Source organism: Chaetodon trifascialis, chromosome 17 (assembly GCF_039877785.1).
Source record: "Chaetodon trifascialis isolate fChaTrf1 chromosome 17, fChaTrf1.hap1, whole genome shotgun sequence".
NCBI lineage: Eukaryota > Metazoa > Chordata > Actinopteri > Chaetodontiformes > Chaetodontidae > Chaetodon > Chaetodon trifascialis.
The window spans coordinates 10,160,177-10,183,206 of NC_092072.1; the positions used below are offsets into that span (position 1 = coordinate 10,160,177).

At 41.3% G+C, this 23,030-nt stretch overlaps 2 protein-coding genes across 2 annotated transcripts in view; one reads left to right on the forward strand and one right to left on the reverse strand.

Moving 5' to 3' along the window:
- The window catches only part of csmd3b (CUB and Sushi multiple domains 3b), a 324,934-nt gene extending 307,430 nt beyond the window's left edge, over nt 1-17,504 (forward strand). The window contains exons 63-73 of the mRNA XM_070985476.1: nt 287-460; nt 730-903; nt 3,733-3,806; nt 5,287-5,398; nt 5,501-5,680; nt 7,419-7,478; nt 8,135-8,293; nt 10,029-10,165; nt 10,774-10,861; nt 11,256-11,391; nt 12,456-17,504. Of these exons, the coding sequence (XP_070841577.1) occupies nt 287-460; nt 730-903; nt 3,733-3,806; nt 5,287-5,398; nt 5,501-5,680; nt 7,419-7,478; nt 8,135-8,293; nt 10,029-10,165; nt 10,774-10,861; nt 11,256-11,391; nt 12,456-12,615 (1,454 nt within the window). The 3' untranslated portion in view covers nt 12,616-17,504. The remainder of the gene's footprint in view (nt 1-286; nt 461-729; nt 904-3,732; nt 3,807-5,286; nt 5,399-5,500; nt 5,681-7,418; nt 7,479-8,134; nt 8,294-10,028; nt 10,166-10,773; nt 10,862-11,255; nt 11,392-12,455) is intronic.
- The window catches only part of LOC139346420 (zinc finger protein 516-like), a 372,274-nt gene that overhangs the window by 119,042 nt on the left and 230,202 nt on the right, over nt 1-23,030 (reverse strand). The window lies entirely within an intron of this gene.

Consider the following 23,030-nt stretch of genomic DNA (forward strand, 5'->3'; position numbering starts at 1 on the left):
AATGCATTTCTTTAAGCTTTTGGGTTATTCTTTCCTCTAATCAGTTTAAACTCTATCTGTTGCTGGACTTGGCTGAAAGTCACTCTAGACCAACTGTTACTATTCCAACTATTTGCATTAAACTAACTTTCAAATCAGGAGTTGAAATCAATGATCTCCTCAGCCCGTCTGCCTCTCTGTGCAGCTATCAGTCAATTTACAGGATGCTGATTTTGGCTGAAAAAGCAGCATCACATGCAGCTGCTAAAAACTGATTTATCTCTCCCCCTCTCTCTCCCACTCGCAGCGGTGACCTGCCCGGCTCCCCCTGCCATCAGTAATGGGGTATTGCAGGGCAGTGACTTTGAATGGGGCAGCAGCGTGAGCTACAGTTGCTCACCTGGATATGAGCTCTCATTCCCAGCTGTCCTGACCTGTGTGGCCAATGGCACCTGGAGCGGCATGCTGCCACAGTGCTTACGTGAGTACACACACACACACACACACACACACACACACACACACACACACACACACACACACACACACACACACACACACACACACACACACACACTGCACATACAGTACCAGGCTTACACACACACACACGTTGCCTGTTATTATTCTTTACCAGCCATTAGTTACAACTGGAGGCAAAATCTACATTTGTCCTTGAGTGCTTGTCAGCGATGTCAGCCCACATACTGAAATGTGATTATGTGTGTTTTTGTGTGTCTGTGTGTGCAGCCAAGTTTTGTGGTGACCCAGGCACTCCGGTTGGTGGTTTCAGAGAGGGACGAAGTTTCATCTACCAATCAGAAGTGTCCTTCAGTTGCGCTCCACCTCTCATTCTGGTCGGCACAGCGACCAGACTTTGTGAAAGTGATGGCACCTGGAGTGGCACGCAGCCACGCTGTATTGGTACGTTTATGTGTGTTTAATAATTAGAGAAAACAGGGAGGCCATTGTACAAAGAAAAAGTATTGCCTTACTTCCTTTATCTGAAGGTCAGCTTTGTTTTGTGCACTTTTTGCTATGCAAAAATCAGCTTTCGGTTCCCCTTATTTTCCATATTCATGTGAGCACTCAACTCGATCTCATCTTGAAGAACTTAGGTTGAAAATTTGTACTTTTTTTTGGTAACTTTGAGAAATCTAAACATGTTTTTTTCATTTAACAAATATTAAATGTTAAATGTTGTCTAAACACAAGCAGCCACATTAGAGTTTTGTGCAGTGAACATATCTAGAGCTACAGATGCATTTTGTTCAACAACAGAAGTATTGAGATTTGAAACCCAGCCCCAGGACTTCAGGAGTCAACCACCTTATATATACAAGTCAAAATAAGTATTTCTGAATAAATTCACAAGTTAAGAAAGTTCCCCACTGTTATGGTGTTTAACTAGGTCTCCAACTTGTTCAAAACACAGCACCAAGGCTTTTAACCTCCACCAAACATTGATCTAAGATTTTACTGATGACTTTTTAATAGTTCCTGACTATATCCTCAATCATTTATCCCCACATGAGCTGGAGCATAGCATGGTGTCCTGAGGCAGGGGTGTCTTGCCCACTTCAAAGTCTGGGTTAAAATTAAAAGGTGGTGATGTTCAGCTCACTGGAGCCCCCAGACTTTTGAATGATATTTCTCAGGAGGTTAAAAAAAGTGTCTTCTTTTAACTAACATATCAAAGCATACTATTACAGGCTAGTTTTTAATGTTCCTCCATCGCTGTACACGTTTCCCTTTGATTAACTGCCTGTTTGTTTGTTGTTACTTTATGTGTTTACTTTCCCGACGGAGTATCTGTGTGGGCTTGTAGCTTATGAAAGACATTATTTACGTTATGCTAGCCTGCCAGTTTATTATGACTGGTTTGTGGCTCACTGGGGAGCCTGGCCTGGTGTCTGATATTCCCTTGCCTAATGATCATGGCAATTAATGACCCATCGTTACAGGGTTGACAGCCACATTTCTGCATACTCCGGGGTTTGCTGTGCAGAGCAGCTACTGTTCGGTTCAGGTTAAAGTTACGCAGACTTATTGGAATAATAATCCATGGTGACTGGAGGCTCTGTGAAACAGGAGCCTGAGGAGGACAAGCCTTAAAGGATTGCTTTGATGTTTCCAAACTGGCAAGTCTGCCTGCTGTTAGCTAGAATCAATATCTTAGGTGTCCTCCAGTTTACATGCCGTGATTGATCTAGCTTTTAAAGACAGTGTAAGTGAAACCATGTTTTTCATTAGCTTTAACTAAAATTGTACCTGTAAAATGGTAAAATTTTAAAGGATATTCCACATAAACTAAAGATGGTTTTGCTGTTACAGTACTGTTAAGACTAATGAAAGGGACCTGTAGCTGAATTTCTTGCCTCTGGGAGAAAGATTATACCCAGCAGTGCATCTGTGGCACATTTAGCCCAACTTGAGTTGTGTCTAAAAAGTTTGGATCTTAACAGGAAGCCCTCTTCAGACATTACTCATAAGTAAGGCGACACCAGCGCTCGCTGTAACTTCCAGTATTTAGTAAAAGGCTTCCAGAAACGGGCGTCCACATCCGACTTCAAACGGGCTGCTGCTGCTATCTGAGGATTAAGAAGAAAATGAGAAGGGATATTCAGCGCACATTACAAATGGTCCCACTGGGTCAATTCAGCACCACATGTGATGTTTAGAGCACCACTTCACATGTCTGATTCCAAGCAGGTGCTTAAACACCAAGTACGGTGATGAATCGTAATAAATGAGAGCTTTTGTGATGTGAACAGTCACTTGACTTTTTGTTCCTTCATAGCACGAGAGGCACGCATGCAGCGCTTCTACAGCCGCGATGAAGCCGAATGTTCCCCGTGCAGTAGACGATCTAAAAATAAGAGGGCTCGCTCTGACGTGCTGCCTTATTGATGTAAAGACTTAATCTATAACTCCTGAAAAAGAAGAAGTCGCAGCCAAAGTGTGGAGGAAAATGTTTCAGTTCTATATCATGATTGTTTTGTAAGCCAGAGACGATGGAACGTATGCAAGCATCCACACAAACATGAAGTGACTCTCAGTGCTGCTTTCTCTTCTCCTATGATGGAAGTGAAGTGAGAATGTATTGTTGAGAGATTGGACTTTGTGTGTGTGTGTGTGTGTGTGTGTGTGTGTGTGTGCTTGGATGATTTATTAGTGTGTGATTGCAGCTGTATGTTAGTGTGTGATGTGTATTACTATGTGACTGAAACAGAATGAGTTTTGAGCTGAAGCAGCCTGCTCTTTAAATAAGACAGATGAGGGAGGAGGGGTGAGGGTGGGGGGTAGGCAGGGAGAGATACAGTGACATGGGAAGATAGAAAGAGAGAGGAAGAAAGCAGTTAGAGAGAGAGAGGGGGCAGTTAGAGAGGTACAGGAAGGGAGAGCGAGGTAGAGGCGGAGAGAGAGGGACGAGTGGAGAGTGAATCTGTCATTTCGGAAGCTGTATTGAATCGAGCTCTGCGTCAGGATGTGCTCTACATGCTGATGTTCCTGCCACACACACACACACACACACACACACACACACTCTCACACACTCCCTAAAAGCTGGCTATGCTTCGTTTTCTGATAAAGCACTACTGCCCCCTGCTGCCCTGCTGGGGTACATACCCCACTGTTACCATGACAACAGGGGAGAGGAGGGTTGAGAGAGGACATATGATGCTCCTGCTAATTTATCTTTCTTTTACATTTTGTGCGTAATTACTTACACTCGTGTGCTGTTCTTTTCAGAACCGACCAAAACCAGCTGTGATAACCCGGGAACGCCGCGCTATGGCTCCTTGAACCGGACCTACGGTTTCAAGGTAAAATATCTGTACTGACAAACTTGCCTCTGGAGCTACCTTCATGCCCAAGAAGTTCACTTACTAACTAATGTAGAAGCTGCTGTGGCTCCTTTGAAAGGAAATATGCAGGTAAAATGCAGCTGAACAATGAATTAAAAACAAGGAGAAAGGAAGGAAAGGGGGAGAGGAGGGACAGATGATACTGAAATCTGACTGAACGAGACATTCAGCTGATTTTTCCAAACAAATACTTGTTTAAGAAATATTAAACCATGGAGGTGGCAAAATCGCTGGGTGACAAATTTATATTTTTCTCTATATTTTCTCCTCTCTGCACAATAAAAGAGTCGTTGGCTGCTGTGATTGTTCCTCTTGTCCTTTCCGTCATTTACTTCTGTGTAAAAGACAGGAGCAAAATCAAAATTCCTTGTTCTGTGCAATAGCCAATGTGAGGCTTCGGCTGTCTGAGCTGGTTGAATCAAATGGGCATCTCTGCCCGGTGTGTGGGTTTATTGCCAATGCTGTGTCCTGGCAACAGACCTACATGCAACTACAGGAAGTACCTCTCCTCTGCAGCTCAGCAAGGAAACAGTCCGCCAAAACCAAACGAGTGCAAAGTCGGAGGATTATCACTTGAGTCGACTAACTCAAACTGCTGAAGTCTCATATTGGCTTCCGTTGATCTTTGGGATGCATTTGTGCACATTGGCAGAGCCCGGCTCCTACGCCGTGACAAAGACGGGAGCCCAGACGAATCTGAAGCTGCGGGCAAACATTTTTACTGACAAAATGAGAATAAAGAATGGAAGAAAAGGTGGAAGCTAGGAATCAGTAGTGTAAGCATGTATGGATACATGAACAACTAAACAGAACAACAGGAGGTGTTTAAGGAGGGGAAACCGTGGTGAGCTTTGTGAAGGACTGCACCAGGCGCAGGTGTGGCTCATGAGGAAAATGATGGGCTTCCCTGAGCCAGATCCTGCAAAACAAAGGACACGGGGACACCTAGTGGAAGGGAGGGGTCATCACAGCAGAGCGAGGACTGTGGATTTTATTTCTTACAGTGTTAGGTCGGGATTTATTCCCAGCCAGCGTGGACAGGAGGAATGATTACAGCAAATTACTGCTTAATTACTGTGAGTATTGAAGACTTGGAAACATCCTAATTTGTCCTCTAAACAGGATGAGAGGGTTTGATTTAGATGACCCCCATCAGTATCTGTGACATGAAGTCCCAGTTTTTGCTTTAGTCAAAACAAATGTTAATGTATTCTATTTCAGCACATATAGTTGCACAGTTGCCATTTTTATGTCTGTTGTTTGTATTTTCCCAAGGCCGGCTCATCAAATGCTCTCAATAAATACAGATATATTATGTCATTTTAAATCAGCATTTTATTGAATGTCTGAGTAACACATATTTATCTGTAATAAACTAAATAAATGACTTCACTATGATGGTAGTCAGAAAATGTTCTCTCTTTCTCTCTTTCCACAGGTGGGGAGCGTGGTGTCATTTCAGTGCCAGCCAGGACATTTGATTCAGGGCTCTTCCTCCAGAACCTGCCAGCCTGATCTGACGTGGAGCGGAACACAACCCGAGTGCATACGTAGGAAACATACATCTTATCTGCTTGTTAACTTACCACCCGTCCACCCTCTTCTCTGTCAGACTCTAACTCCAGTGCACAAATTCCTTCTCCACCCTCCAGCCCACGCTTGTAAGCAGCCAGAGAGCCCCCTCCATGTGGACGTGGTGGGGATGGATCTGTCTGGTTTTGGCTACACCTTGGTGTACAGCTGTCAGCATGGCTACTTCCTGGCGGGGGGCTCTGAGCACAGAGTCTGCAAGAGTGACGGCACCTGGACGGGAAAGATGCCTATATGTCGAGGTAAGAAAATCCCATGTCTGTATGTTATATCAATGTAGTGCACTTGATTGAAGAGCTTGACAATGAAGTCGGAGTGTTGAGTGCATTTTGCTCAAGGACACTAGTACTTGGCCATCTGGAGCAGGGTGAGATGTCCTGGTGGGCTGGTCGCTGGTCTGGCAGCACTGATAAAAAAAGATAATTCGATATCCCACGGTGTTTCACACTTCATTAGATTAGCCTGGCCAGGTCCTTACAGGTGAGGTTATGAATTCATCGCATGTCATGAGTCCACAGCTGTCAACAGTGACAGACTGAGTGTGTTCTCTTGGTACCCAAGGTACCAGAGTGAAGTGAAGTTCCAGCTTCAATCAAATAAAAGCTGAGATATTCTGAAACATGGTTGACCTAATAGCACTGACTACCCCAGAAAAATCATCATTAGGGAGTACTGAAACACATAATATGTAACATTTCTGCTTTAAAATATCTAAAATCAACTAAACCTATCGTCATATGTTTTGTTGAGTTGTACACATATATTATCCCAGATGTTTCCAACAATGTTCAAGCCCAATTAGAGAAATCTGTAATTGTGTACAAGGTAATGGTGCATCGGTCGCCTCTGGTGGAAACACAGGAAGCACCAGATGATACTTCAGATGAGGAAGAGAGTCTGCGAGCGTGACTAAACGTAACGTGAATAAACATGGCCTCACCTGTGAACGAGATTTCTGCCTGAATCACGCTAGACTGATCCTCACTGGCTGTGTAACAATAAAGACCACAGCTCCTATGATCCCACGCTATTTCTTTTAAACCACATCAATACGTGCCGAAACAAGCCCACCACAAAGTCTTTTTAGTAGCTGTTGGAGAGCTTTCAGTCGTATCGCCCAATCTTCATCAGCAGATGGAGTTCGCCCAGCTGCCATGGAACTGTAGATCAAATTTCCACTTTTCTGAGCACCTTTTGTCCACATTGGCTTAGAAGTTGAGATTAAAGTGCCTTCCTGACCTTGGACACAGTTGTAGATAAAACACTCTCACAACAAAGTCTATTCGGTCGCTGTTCTGCAGCCTTTGATTCTATCACAGAACCCTCCATCAATACTATTAAATGGCAAAGTGTGGCTTCCCCAAGATGTACACAAGATGTATCTTTTGCACATTAGAAATGCTTGAGCTAGTATTGCATATTTGTCCTCTTCAGTAAGAAATGTAAACAGGCGAAGTTGTAAACCACCTATGTCAAAGGAAAAACTTCAGCCTGGTTGAAATCCCTCCACGAAGGCGGCCACCTTCTTGCCCAAAGCTAGCCTTTAAAATTGGAGCACTCCCTGATCCAATTTGAGATTCTGGGACAAATATCCTCTCCTTTGCTTGCCTTTACTTATTGGCAACAATGGCTGCATGTTGATGACATGTTCTGGTCAGACTCAGAGTGTCTTAAGGCTGCTTTTAAAAAGCATCTAATATGCACTGCAATTACTGCTCATGGACTCTATTCACACTGCTCTGCCTACAAATAACCAATAAAGAGGTTTATCCTGGGTGACCCTTTCTAACACACTTCTCACTCATTATTTTCATGTGTGACTAACAGTGACCAGCACTGTACTCTAATGACCTAATATAATGTGTGTGTGTGTGCGCCCCCCCTCCCCCAAGAGGCAAAGCACAACATATGAATATGCGAGGCTCATGTGTGTGTTAATAGGACATTATCCTTCTCCCTGTGTCTGTCCTGTGTGTGCAGCTGGAGAGAAGAAGAAACCCGTGAAGCCAGCAACAGGAACCCCCAGCCCCAAACTAAACGGTCAGTTCTATTAGTCTTTTCTGTTGAGTCCTACCATTCTTCATCTATTCCAGATTTCTCTTATGTGCTCCATTTTGGTCCATTATGGTTTGTTTTTGTCTACTGTAGTTTCATAAAATTCTGCTCTGCTGCTCTGCACTCCGCTCTGTTCCACAGTGTTGTTCTTAGTGTGTTCTTGTCCATTTTATTGTACTGTACTGCTTTCCATTGTGAATAATTTATTTTTCCTCACTCTCACCTAGAAAGGTGTCGTGCCGTTTGGTTCAGTTCTCTGTTCTTCTCACTGCATGTGAAAGAATTCCTATAGCTACTGTGTGCACAAGTTCCTGTGATTATCAAAGCCCTTAAATCTAAGATTCTGCCCAAAGCCAAGCTTTAAATCATATGTCTAACTACATGTAGATATGCTGTTATAACAGCAGGCAGAACTGTGTGCGAAAAGCAAGAGCCTTAACTTATGTGTGTCTACATATTTACTGAATATACCACGCGTGTGTAAATTTGATCTTATGTGTATTTTCCTGCAACATGTTTATGTCTTAATTAGATCTATTATATTCATTTCTATTTTAATCTATTCTGTGTGATTCAGTTCAGCTCTATGCTTATCTACTCTCATCTCTCCTTGTTTTGTTCCAATCTGTTCTGTTCTATAGTTCCAGATGATGTCTTTGCTCCAAACTACATATGGAAAGGTTCTTATAATTACCGTGGGAGGAAGCAGCCGATGACCCTGAGCATCACTAGCTTCAACTCCACAACAGGGAGAGTCAACGTTTCCCTTAGCAACAGCAACATGGACCTTCTCCTGTCAGGCATGTTGTTCTTATAGCCTCTATACTGTATATGCAGTACAGTGTATGTGATTTTACATGACACATCATGGTCATACTGTATGCCGTGATTGTGCTACAGTACATCGTCAAATCAAAACTTTATTTATATGGCACTTTTCATACTTAAAAACAACACAAAGTGCCTCACAGAGGCTCAAAACAGCAAAGAAGAAATCCCAGCCCTCCCGCCACCATAAATACATAGAGACATATAGAGATTCACAGACACGCACGTACACACACACACAACCGCACACACCCATATGGACAAGGCAAGGAATAAGCCACCTTTGGGGGCCATCCACACTGAGAGGGCCCCCGGCCCATGACTAGGGAGCACCACCCCAGACCACCCCGACCCAGGCAGACAGGAGGCCCCACACCGAGGTGCACAGGCCTCCAGCCATCCAGGCTAGAGCCGTCCCCTCGGCAGTGCCCCCATCAGTAGACCATGAGCAGCTCCCAGTGTGGGGGCCCCCCCATGAGGAAACGCTATAGCTAAAAACCAAGGGACTAAGACATAAACATAAAATAAAATAAAATGAAATAAATAGTATGTAAACATGTAGTTAAAACATGCAACTAAAATAAGATACAAATAAAGATTAAATATGATAAGAAGCCTGATCAAAGGAATGAGATAAATCAAACAAATCACTTGAAAGCCTGATAAAAAAGGTGGGTCTGAGCCTCTTTTTAAAGACATCAACAGTCTCTGCGGCACATCATGATGTTCCACTGGTGGCACATTAAATGAAAATCCAGCCATTCTAAGACATATGAAGCTCGTACTATCAACACATTTGCTGAGCCTCTTTAAATCATTTGTGCTGTTTTCTAATTGTGTCAACATTTCACTGCTTTCCTCCAGCTACAATCCTTCTTTTTAATGCTACTGTATACCCCCCCCAAAAAAACTCACACATACACATATTCACACGCAGACCTCCCAGGTTCCTACAACAGCGTCAGCAGGAGGTTAAGACCCTATTAAAACACAAATCCTGTTGAAGCTAGAACTGGTTTCTGGAGTGGCAGAAAGCACAAACACCATATCACAAAACATGCTGCTATCAGACTGTTAACATGCATCTTGTGGCTTAAAGGAGCAGCTTTAGATCAGTAACAGCTCAAGCTGCGCTCACGCAGGTACCAAAATGCCAGTGCCTGGCTGCATAAAACTTGAATGATTTTCTTTTTAAGATTTTTCTGAAAATGACAAGTTTTCCTTACATCAGCACTGCAATTATAAAAGTAGATCAACATCTTGAGAAACATACTTTATTTCTTTATGAGAGTGAAATGAGAAGACATCGATCTTAGGTCAGTGCATTAAGTACTGAGCTGGAGTCGAGACCTGTTCAGTCTGAGCATAAAGACTGGAGGCATGGAGAAACAGTTAGCCTGGCTGTGGCTGAAGATGTCTTATTGACTGAATCTTGTTTGTTTAACCTATAATTGACCAGAAAAGTAAAAATGAGGATTTGTGATATTTGAACTCTTTCTTTTCTTGACTCCACACATGCTGTCAAAGTCCTGCTGTCTCCCATCTTTTAATCAACGTTTGTTTATTCTGCAGCTACATTCAGATTGCCTTTTTTTTTTATCTTTTAATCTCTGTTATTTCCAGTCGGACATGAGCAGTCTAATGATCTGTATTTTGATGTGTTTCACTCTTATGTTGTAAACCAGTCGTTTATTCTGTCCTCTGTAGGAGTGTACAAGGCTTCCGAGGCCAGGCTGTTATTGCTGATGTACCAGGTGAACTACGTGAACCAGGGAAACCAGCTCAAAGATTCAGCTATCTCTCCAGCCAAAATCATAGAGGACTCCTGGACCATGGATGGATTTGTAAGTCTCATCGGACACAGAGCAGCTTAATTAGATTCAGCTGAGCTTGATTAAATAAGAATGAATAACACAAAATGTCACGTAATAATGCCTCTCATTGTTGTTGCGCTCACCTCTTTCTGTAATGGCTTTTTATTACAGTGCAGTCAATTATAATAGACAAATAAAGGACAGTCAGAGTGAGACATTTCACTGCTCTCTACGTGGAATAATGTTTAAGGGAAGCTAATATTACATCTGCCATCGTATTTGTTCAGATAATCATTACAAAGTCCTGCCAAGTACCAAACTGTCTAAATGGTTTGTTCATCTGCTGAAAGGCAGATCTTATTCTAAACATCCATATTCATCATGAAGTGCCTGCAGAGTTAAAACCACACTCATAACCTACAATATACCATCTTATACACACGCCATAGGCCGTATTCATTATGTGGGGCTCAACTGTGACTGTATCTCTGAATCTGATGGGTTTTCAATCAGGAATTTAAACAATGTACTCATCAGACTTAAGAAATGTATCCTGAAGTTGCACATGTTGCACATAAACACAACACATAGTCTCTCCTACTGCTATATGTCTCCTTTTGTCCTCTTTTCCACTCCAGGTATCAGCAGAGCCTGATGGTTCTAGTTACGTATTCCAGGGTTTCATTCAGGGAAAAGACTACGGACAGTTTGGACTGCAGAGATTGGGTAACTCATTTTCAATATGTTTCTCGTAAGTCAGTTTGGACTCTAAATGATAATTGGTCAAATCTGATGACCACTTCCAAGAACCTCAGTAATGGAGGCAATGATCAGGGGGGTTCTGTCTGTTGGCAACAGTGACCTTATTGCTCATGCTGAGTCAGCTTTGCAGTTCCAGCATCCCTGCCACATTTGTCACACATGCTGAACAGTATTACTACTAACAGTGTAAAGTACATCCGTTATAGGAACCTTTATTTCAAGCGTGGAACAACACTATCAAAGTGTTCTTTCTGTAACAAAATCGCAGTTTTGATCATGTTAAAGCACAAACTGTCTTTATCGTGTTTTTCAGTCTAATTGTGCAGATGATAATAAGACATTTTCTTGTGTTTCACAGGTCTGAATATGTCAGAGAGTCAGAACTCACCGCCCCCTCAGCTTGGTACCAACAGCAGTTCTGTGGCTATCGCTATTCTGGTGCCTTTCTTCGCTCTGATATTCACCGGCTTTGGCTTCTATCTCTACAAACAAAGGTACAGGCTGGAAAAAGCCTGAATGCGTGCCTTTTAAGGGTATTTCTGTTACAGGGTTCATACAAAGTCTTTGGAAAAGGCTCAATTTTAATCATGTTTTCAAGATGAGGAATATGCTGGATTTCCAATATGCTTGATTTTCAACATAATCTAGTGTTTCATCTATACAGTCACTCACGCAAAGCAAAAAATCTAGAAGAGAAACGATCCTTTCATCATATTTGTTTGTTGTCTCCTGGCATTAAAATTAGCAAACATTAAGTAATCAGGATCAACATACGACCAAATTTAATATGAACAGCTGGTAAAATAAACAATGAGTATGAAGGAAATCTGTAAACCATTGTTTGAAATTGCATTTATAGTAACATTTAGATGTTACTTTAAATGCAATAAAGGCTAAATAAAAGCTTAGAGAGTATTGAAAGCTTTTGTTTAGATACCTTGAAAGTGCTTGAATTTTATTTACCCTGCTGTTAATGTCGGCAATAGAAAATAGTACCATTCCTGTCACTGCATTGTTACTTCACTCCTGTTCTTCATTATTTTCATAGAAACTGTAGAAAGAGCTTTGTTAACATTTGAAGACGCTGTCTGATTGATGAAGACAGCACCTGCCTCAGCGGTTTGGTTGTTCAGGTGCAAAGAGACAGTCAAATCATTGTCTCCTGCAAATTGCGCTGCAAAACACTTCTGTTTAGAAGCTGTTAAATTGGATTTTTCAGAGATATGTTTTAAGCACAATTGACTGGTGTTTGCATTGTTAACAAATGCAAATAACTTCTGTTCAGCTGTTAATATCTCCAAAAAAAAAAAAGAAAAAAAAGAGGCTTGCTGAAGGAATTAGTTTTGGATGGGCTGATTGGAATCTCTCGAGGTTTCCCAAAAAGCACAGCGCTCTCTCTAATCCTTCTTAAAGCTTGTTTACTATGCTTCTGCTTCTAAGACTGCATTCACTATTGTCCACTGGCTACCCGCTGAAGTTAATATGACTATGTAATTAGAATTATTTTATCACTCTAATGGTGTGCTTATACTTTCTGCACTGTTGTTTCTCTTCACAGAACCACACCAAAAACTCAGTACACGGGCTGCTCGGTCCATGAAAACAACAACGGCCAGGCAGCCTTTGAGAACCCAATGTACAACACCAACGCCAAGGCTGTGGAGGGGAAGGCTGTTAGATTCGATCCAAATCTAAATACTGTCTGCACCATGGTCTGAGGATTGATTATCCTCACTCGAACGTAATGACTCAGATATCTAATGGGACCACTGTTGGTATGAGGCTGTGTAGGGGAAAGCCGTATGCTTCGACTCAAACCTCAACATCGTCAGCAGCATGGTCTTCTTCATTGATTGCAAAAGACCTTCCGTCCCGGTTCAGAAACCTAATCTCCCCAAGCAGTGGGAGGTGTCCACTTGAAACCAAAACACAGCACTGGCTCCTTTCACTCACAGCGTTTTGTACACACGAATGAAATTTAAGCGAATGCAAAGACAAAATGTCTGCTACCTTTGACAGATGCCACAGCCAGTGTGAAGTCACAGCGAGGTGCGACATCGAGCGAAAGACCCAACGGAAAGCAACACCTATTATCTGTCTCTAAACCCAAGATTCAGCTGGTCATGGATAGATTATGATTTCATTCTAAACCAGACACAGCCATTGTACTTCAGCCTCTTATTTAACCCCCTTCACTGGCTCTAATACCAGTAGTAATGATTAAGCCATGGCCTGCTTGTCTGACATCGTGACATGCCAACTTAACCCAGTGCCGAATTTTGTATTTCACACAGAGCTTTAGAGAGAAGGACCCACTCTTAGCTCTGTGACCATTAGTCCTTGCTTGGAGAGAGAGAGAGAGAGAGAGAGAGAGAGAGAGCGCATTACCGGTGCTCTGGCCATGGTTATACATCATGGAGATAAATGGCACTATAAAACTGGGTTGATTTCATTTGTACCATGTTGTCTCTCCAACTGTACTGAACAAATCGCCGCTGTGAGGAACACAGAAGCAAAATGGCCACAGATGGGAAAGTGTGACATGAAGAGGATGTCACAGAAGACACTGTGAGGCAAAGGAACCTGTTTCGAAATATCTGGGTTCCAATCTGACAGTAAAAGACACTGTCACCAGCAGACCATCAGTACAGCTGACTGAGTTGTGAAAAGGAGCCTATTTCTAAAAATGACCACGGAATAAAACACCTTAGCAACCAGACAGGACAACCAGACGCTGGTATTACCAGTCTCTTGTCTTTTTCTATTAAAAAGGAATCTAAAATGGCTAATGCTAGCAGACAGTAGCAAAAGTTGCTTTGAAAAGAGACTAAACTCTTAAGCAAAGGATAAGGAGACGGAGCTATAATCCTAACTGAACTGGGATTAGAGCAAAGAAAAACGTAAAGGAGTCGAAAGGGGAGCAGCGCTAAGAGAACAGATGAGAAGAGACGGACTCATCGAATGGATAAACTGCTCCTTCCCATCCAGTGGATAAGAGAGGAGGCCGAGGAGACAACCCCGAACTGAACTGAGGGTAGAGGGAGGGAGTCATCAGGAGAAAAGATGAGATCTTAACATCCTAACGCGAGCCAATCAGAGCCTGTCTAACCTGAAATCAACTACTGAAAGAGGTCGGACTTCCATCTACTTATTGAATCAGATCAGACAGAAAGATGTTCCCCGTCCGGTAAATTTCAATGGATTCTGATGAGAAAGACGATGAACGGACACAGAGGACTCTGATGGACTTCCAAAGAAAAAGACTTTGAGAAACAGAGAGAGCTCTGGCACTAAAGCACATTTTACAGGAACGCTACCTGTACACCCACGGAGAGACGGACTAACGCAGGGACAGCGAGAAAGGTTACAGGGAAACCGGCAGCATGAGTGACAGACAGAAAAGATGACGGGTACAAAAATCTGGAGAGACGGGAAGACCGAGAGCAGACAGATGGCATTAAGACCAACACTTAGACACACCAGGAGATAGACAGGTTCAAGAAAGACAAGCAGGGTCTTAAGACTGTTGCAGACCACCGTCCATTTTCTCCACTCCACAGACAGGTAGGCTTAAACACAGGTTATCAGGCTTACAGACAGACAGGCTGATAGACAGGAGGCACAGACAGGCATACGCTGACAGACAGGCGAAAAGAAAGACAAACAGGGTTGTAGCCCTACGATTGTGGACACGGTTCCACTGTGATTCTGCACTCTGCGAGTGCTTATCTTCTTTCTTTGTTATTGCTGCAGAATCTTCTGATCTGTAAATCTATTGCATATATATTGGGGAGCATTCACCACCTATATTTTTGTGCTATATATTTACCACAGGGGAGGGGCTGAAGGGGAAAGACGGATTATAGCAGAGTTTTTAGAAAAACAAAAGAAATAAATATCAGAGTAAAAGATGCCACAGCTCCGTGCTGTTCGCAGGAGTCACAGACGGTATTTTGGTTCCTCTGTAACATGGAATTAGTTTGCTTTGATTTCTTGTGTGACGTGAAGTTCCTCTCACCATCACTGTCTTTCCCACTGAGGCAATCATGAGTGTCAGTGGTGTTGTTGTTGTCATTATTGTTGAGATGATGCAAGATTTGCCAGCAACAATCATCTTTAAAATTAATGTTCCATCAAACATTCGTCCCAGATGGCAGATTTTCTAAACCATTAATAGATGGGGTTCGTGCTTTGGCTGCCATTTTTTTGCCCCCTCACGAAAGGTGTTGGCCGACATGTCCTCCATAGTGGTGGCCACAGTGACACAGACAACATTTTAATGATCTGCTGGAATAATGGCAATGTTTTCGACCCAAACTGGTGATATGATGCCACAGAGATTTGTACATCAAAACTGAGCTGATGGTTTTTTGTTTTTTTTTTTAGCTTCAGTTCAACAAAGTGAGTGTTGTCACAGCAACACAAACATCCAAGCTCTCAAAGGAACCCACATGTTTGATTACACATGGCCAGACTCTCATCTGGCTTTGAGTCCAGCTGAAGTCAATGTTTCCATCTTCTCCCATAAGGACATGGTGAAGATAATGTCAATGAAAATAATGTGTCACAGCCTGGCTCAAGGCTGGGGGGCGGGGGTGGGGGACACACCCAAGAGCAGGAAGTAAAAATTAGTTTATTTCACATTAAAATCAACAAAATACTACAAAACTAAACAGAGTGGAAGCAGCTGGAGTCCAGGAGGGTTTGTCAAAGAGCACTGGCACACAGGGTCCAGGTGACGACCCCCTGAAAGCAGCTCCAAGATACAGGCAGCAGGGTCGTCACAGCTGCCCGGCATGTAGTTTGTGGATGATGGCCGACTGTCAGCCCGCGTCAGTCATTTGTGTCATACAACAAATGCCGATTCACATTTGTGTTTTTCTACATAGAGGATTCAAAAGTAAAAAAGGGTGATTTGGGAATAGTGGTTTGTAGGAGGTTTCCATTGGGTTTGTGAATGGAATGTCTATTTAGTTGCAGAAAACACAGATTTGTTTGTTCATAAAACCTCAAAGACAAGATGTGTAAATCTTAAATGATAATCTTCACAGGTTCACTTCCTGGTGTTACATCGCTGAGTCTTGGTTTCTCCCTGTGTTAAAGAGGTGTTTGGTCTCACAAATCAATACTGAAATGTCTGAGGTCACATGAATTCTGTTTTCTTTTGAGATTTTATTTGCCCTGTGCTGAAATCCACATCAATTATAAAGTTGTGTACACTATTTACAAGCCTTTGGTTTTATTATTATTATTTTTTTAAAGGTTGTACTACCTTTGGCGATTCCTAAGTATCATACGCACATTACATTGTAATGACAGCGTGTGTGTGTGTGCACTGCTTTACAGAAGCTAAAAGGCCTTGTCATTTCTTTCAGAAGCAGTAAGATTTGGGAGACGTTCAAGTCAAGTCGACAATTGAGTAAATTCAAACATAGCCGAGGCCATTGAGATTCAGTATGTCCCCTTGCTAGTGCTCATTTTTATTTCATAAAAAATATAGCCTTATAATCTCAGCTCAATGTTCCTTGGCTGGTAGCTATTTTTCAGATCCGATCTGCCACCTATTCTATTACATTTTGTACAGCTGGCAACTTTCACTGTATTTAACCCCTGGAGGCTGCTGTTGCACATGTCATTGGCCTTTCAGATGGTTTCATGTGCCGTCAATGGACTGCTGTGGGAAGAGAACGTTCTTTGTGTGAACCCTACATAACATCCATATAGTATATTATAAAGGTTAGGCCCGAAAATGCACCATATACAGCACCTATACCCATTGGTCCCCACATGAATACAGGAATACACAAGCATGAGTCACTCTTTTTCAGCTTTGGTGACCATTTCCAGAAAAATGCTTGGTTTAAAACTGAATTCAGTGAGTTTGGGTTCCACACATGATGAATATCAGATCTTTTTAATGAGTCTGGGTGTCAGGGTGAGCGAAAACATCTACTTTGTTTCAAGAACCCCTGCTGCCGTGACCACAGGCGCCGACAGCAACCAGCTGACAGAAAACTCCTTTTAAAGTCATTATTGATTTAAAGGCAACGGTAGCTGCGGCTTCCTTTTTTATCAATGCTGCGACTGTCCCGCACTGCATCGCTATGGTGAAATTTTTTCTTATTACCATTTGGACTAATTGTTGCTGCTGTTGTCGTCGTCGTTGCTGTTGTTGTTGTTTTTTCGGTATGGATCTGACACAGTGCCTACCAAAAACCATGGGACCCTCCCTGTCATCCACACACACATACATACACACACACACACACACACACACACACACACACACACACACACACACGCACACACATATAAACACACCTGCTCCGGCCCCTTCATCAGAAGTCATTTTTTTCTAAGCTTCAGTCTATTTTGCCACAAGCTTTTCCTACTGACTGACCGCAATAAGACCCATGTGATTTGAAAGACTCAAAGCTGTTCCTGCCTGGGGACATTGGAAATATTCACCATTTGAAAAAAAAGAAGAAATATAGAATAAAAAAGTGTTTTGTACAGAAATATATTTTTATGATGAAATTATTTGTAAAATGTATGAATCTATTATGTAAATTTTCAATGCAATGTAAGATTAAAAAAGGCTAATTGCTTTTGTAAAAAAAAACAAAACGTGTCTTGCTTTGCTGTCTTTTTTGCCTTCAATGTAAAGTATGTCACACCTGGACATATTGTGATTTACAGGCAGTGTACACCACAGTGCAGGCTACAGATTTTAAATATATTAAGTCTTCTAAATTGAAAGTCATGTGGAATTTCAAAGTTGCCTCAGGCTCAATGGAAAACTAGTTTCAAAGTCAGGGAGAGCCTTATAGGGGAATACTGCAGGCACAACTTGCATAGTCATACATACACTTTACGGTCTAGCTATCTCACCTTGAGATGAACTCCCTAAACTTCTTCCCGTCATTCACAGTGGAAATCTTATCACTGGGAATGCAACGTTATTTTCGCCGCTGCACCTGTGATTGCTGGTCTGACTGCCTGCAACAGAAGTAGGTAATAGGAAAGCAAAAAATCTTTTGCATGTAGAACAGATATTATGTACAAACACTGAGCTTTCTTTATAGCATTTTTTTTTTCAAGCATTCATAGTGTAAACCCATCAGTTATCAATTATGCTTTCCTGTATCCATGTTTAGGGGTATTTGTAGAGACATTCTTTGGTCTGACCTTGAACATGTCATACTGTGGGAATCAAACAGAGCAGGTCGACCTTTTCAGCTTCCCACAAGCCCTGTGCAACCCTGAATCATTCAGCTTTGTTCAGATAGAGAAGTTGAAGTTCGTGTTGATGCACTGGTGCCTTTGGTGACCTGAAGAGGCACCAGGAACTAACAGTTAACTTTGACCAATCAACTACTGGTTTTACGTGACAGGGAAAAAGCAATATTTCACCTTTTCTGCTACTACTTAGAATTTAATGTTTGTTTATATCTTAAGCAACCACAAACTGGCTAAACAGGCTCTTAATTACCACTTATAATGGATAGCAATGCTCACATTTCCATAAGTGTATACATCAGAACACCCACTTAAAGTGTACTTAATGTGTCCCATTTTTAGCATACATATAAACAAAACATGCTTATGACTTAGGCCTGTTTCCATTGGTATAAATGCTCTGAACCCACCTCATAACTTCCTAAATAATCCAGCAGGGCACACAGGCAATGCATGAAATTACACCAAATTAATCCAGCATTAGCATATTAGAAAAAGTAAATAAACAAGTAATAATAAGATGAGCCAAGGGCTGTTTTGTTTTTCCTCAAAACTATACTAATGCTGTACTGTTATTAGTTAACAAGCCAGTTCAATACAGGCCAGCTTTTCTCCTCCACGTTTGAAACACACCATTTCTCCTGCATGCAAGCACCTTTTCCTGTGTGTTCCTATGCATGCAGTGTTTGCATACTGGAAAGGAAGGATGGATCAGGCAAATAAATGTGCAGAAACAGAACAGAAATTAAGTAAATGGCTGTAACCTGCACACAAGGAAAAGTGTCAAAAGGTGAGTTTTTATGTGATGATGCTGAAGTAACACTGGCTGGTGTGACATTAAGATCAACAAGGGAACCAGACAGCTAAGGTCAAACTCAGATAAACTGCGTGTGAATTAATTGTTTGGTTTTTGTTCAAAATATTACACAAAATATTACACATGGCACTTCTCATTTAAATTAATTGTACTAATGAAATGGTTGGACATCGCTGAACTCGAGAAAATATCGTTTCCGGCCACCATCTTTGTTTTGGCTGGTAAGCGGTTAAAAAGTGCCCTGAGTAGTGCAGTTCATATTTGCTGGCCGTGTTCATATTTCAGTTCTGGTCGATAAGGAAAGTTTTTTTTTTTTTTTAGGAATTCCGTAAGTAAAACGGTGCATCAGAGAGACTGACAGGTTGGAATCTGGTTACTTTTGCCGTGGAAGTACGTTACTTCACAATGGCGTCCACTGGTCTACGTTCTTCTGGACAGTGGCGCACAGAGGAAGGACGCCGCCAAAACGATAACTTGTTACAACGCAGTTTTCAACTACTTCCGTGTTGATGGACCTCCTTCTAACGTTGACCTGTAATCAAAATGGTGAGTCTTTTGGACTTGTTTTTAGGTGCTGCTGTCGTTGGCTGAAGTTGTGGGCCTGTGTGCTTAAAATGGGTCACACCGGCTAACGTCTGGCTAACGTTAAGTTAGCTAGCGAGCTAAGTTAGTTAGCAGCAGCTAAGTTCATGAACAGCTGGCTAACTTAACTGCTAAGTTAGCTAACAGCTCGCTAACTTAACTGCTAAGTTGGCTAACAGCTCGGTAATTTAACTAACTTAACTGCTAAGTTAGCTAGCCAGCTAACATGTTTAACTGTTTGATTTCTTTAATTGTGTTTGGCCACTGTTTGTGGTGTTTTGCTGTTGTCTGGCATATTCTAATTTATTCATAGCACTGATTAGGCTATCTTGGGAGCAGTGGGGAAGAAGTAGTTGGATGCTTTACTTAAGTGGAAGGAGTAATTCTGCACTATAAAAATACTTGAAAACAAACAAAATCTTACCAAAGTAAATGAAGGTGACAGTCAAGTATTACTGGTAAAATGTACTTAAAAACATCAAAAGTATTCATTACGCAGAGTGGACCCTGTCCATGTATTATTAGACACTGGTTATTTGCTACATCTGTATAGGTATTGGCAGCATTTTAGTCAGTGGTAAATTTGTATTGTGTATTTATACAGCTTTGTGTTCAGAATGGTCCTCCCACATAGTTGTTTTTTACTTATGTTGCCTAATTAGTGTTGTGTTTGACTGACATCTCCCTCACCCTCATGCTGATTTTGTTGTACTTGTTGGAAGGGGCATGTCATTATTTGTCTCATCATCATCACATAAAACCCAGCACTGCACCACCCACATGACACCTAACGAGAGGTCTAATAAGCCAGGGTGGTTGGTGACACCAGTGTGGGTGTCCAGGGCCACTTATCCCGAACCTAACTAATAACTGTATCTGTCAAATATATGCAGTGGAGCAAAAAGTACAATATTTCCCTCTGAAATGTAGTGGAACAGAAATAAAGTAAGTACTCATACCTCAAAATTGTACTTGAGCAAATGCACGTATTTACTTTCAACCACAGCTTAAGAGTTGAAATGCTTCTCTGACATGCAGGTTTATTGTATTGGAGTGCAGCAACCATATCACCTGTATCACCAAATATCACCAGTAGACTTACATTCATTTAAAGCTGAATGTGGATCATGTGGGTACATGCTTTTTGAGGAAAGCACAGATTTCAGAAAGTATGCTAGGAGATGTTGAACTTGTTAAAAGCCAAATTTCCGTTAACCAAAGCAATTGATTCAGGCTGAAGTTTTTACGTTAACAGTAGTTAAGAGGATCATTGAACAGGAACATAGAAATTTTTCGTAGGTGAGCACATTGCACTCACACTCCTTCCTCACATCCAGTTTGTAATTTTTCATTTGAAGACAGAGGCCTTTTACCACAGACCTCAAGACATGCAACTGATCCAATTCAAAATAGACCACCCTAAATCCTCCTACATGTGAATCTTGTGTTATCAGTTAGTGTCAGTTTTGTTGGCTGATCTGCATTTACACCTTCCTTTTTTAAATAGAATAGAATAGAATAGAATAGAATAGAATAGAATAGAATAGAATAGAATAGAATAAATCTTTATTGTCCACCAGGGGTGGAAATTTGGCGCAAGGATGACAGGGAAAGGTTAAGAGTCGTGGAAGTTCATTAAAGTAGGTCTCAATGTAAGATGGTTGCCTTCATCTATTGCTCTGTCATGTAGAAAGTAACTGTGTTGTCAGGGAAACATAGATCTATAGGTATTCTTTGAAAAACTAATTTGGAGTGATGCTGACATTTGTAGTGATTACAGAGCGGCAAGGAGTGTGTTGTGTCTTACTCCTACTGATTTTTCTTAATTTTCTGATGCTCTCATTGGTCTAATTTGGGTCTGAGTGGAGGGACCTGAAACTTACTTATTTTAATTATTGGTCTGTAATGAAAGTTACTAGAATGTTGGTGGAGATTGTTTGACATCAGTTGCTGATGTTTGCAGTTGTTTTTCCTGCCTTATATTTGATTTGTTTTATATGGCCACTAGATGGCAGTAGCTGACCTGTAACTTCTGCTTCAGGAGTTCAGTCTGTTTGATGCATGTGTTGTCAGCATGATACTTCACATTAAGGGGTTTGAGATAATGATGCACAATGAACTTTTGTTACTTTTTGTAACAAAACGTTTTTCATGAAAGACAGGCCACCCAAAGCTGTTTTTAGAAAACCTTTTCAGAAGACCTTGTGTTGAACACAAGTTTTTGTTTTTGATAATTCACTTTTCACAGACTAATTGATAGTGTTGTTTTTGGAGTCGGCTGAAAATCAACACTCTTCATCTTTCTGTCCTACTGGAACAATGTGACCTGTTTTCTATTCTCTGCTCCTGTTTGGAGTAAATTAGTTTTTTAAATCAAGATCATTAGAAACATCTGTGATGTGGAAAAAAAAAAAAAGAAAGACAAAATGTTCAAGTGACAACAAGAAGAATCTTTGTAATACCTTTTCTGTCTGACCTTGACTTTGTGCACTGTATGTGATCAGTAGATGGAGCCAGCTGACCTGTGAAACTGCCGTGGCAGCCTTCACAGTGTGCCGCCAATACAGTGTGTTTGGAGTATATACTGTCATCATATGTACTTACATTACTTACTTACAGACTATGACTAGAATAGCCTGGTTTCTAACAGACATACATGCAGCTTTTTGAGGTGTTAAATGTCTGAATGTAAAACAGTCAGGTCAGTTATTAAATCCCATTCATATAGACTTGACTGATATAATTATCTGATTTCTGATTTTTCATTTTAGTGCCCTTAAATTCAGTATTGCAATAGTTGTGTTGATTGTATTGGTCAGGGAAGATCAGTAGATGGCGCCAACAAACCTCTGAATTGCTTTGCTGGTGATGGCACCATTCACCTCTGAAGTGTTAGTACTGGTCTTTAGGAACCAAAAGTTTGTCTATTAGACGTTGTTTGAATCGTAAATACAGTCATTATACAGAGAGCCACAAATCTGTTTTTTGTCAGTATGTCCAAGAAATAGTAATAATAAAAGAGTGAATGACAATCACATGAAGACTAAAGTTTTATCAAGAAAGGGGAAACAATAAAGCTTGCAAGGAATAAACCAAATTATGTTGGGTTTTATAGTGATTTCTCAAGAAAATTTGAATTACTTTAGTATAAGTTATAGATATTGAAGAATAAATATGTTGTGTTAAGGTTGTATTAATTAAATCATTTCAAATCATCCATCAGAGATATTCCTGCGTTAGTAAAGCATGCAAAAAATTTCCCCCTTTAAATACAAATGCTTAGTTGTTTCTCCACAATAGAAAAACAGTATAACAACTGATGCATCAGTGTAGCAATCTGTGGTGTGATGTCTGCATTTGCTTTGGATTTTTATTGCCCATATGTTGTCAGTAGATGGAGCTTGATGACCTTTGATACTTGAGATTTGTGTACCTGAGTTGAAAGCATGTCGTGTATCTCAGTCGAAAGTACAACAAAACGGCAGACGGTGTTGC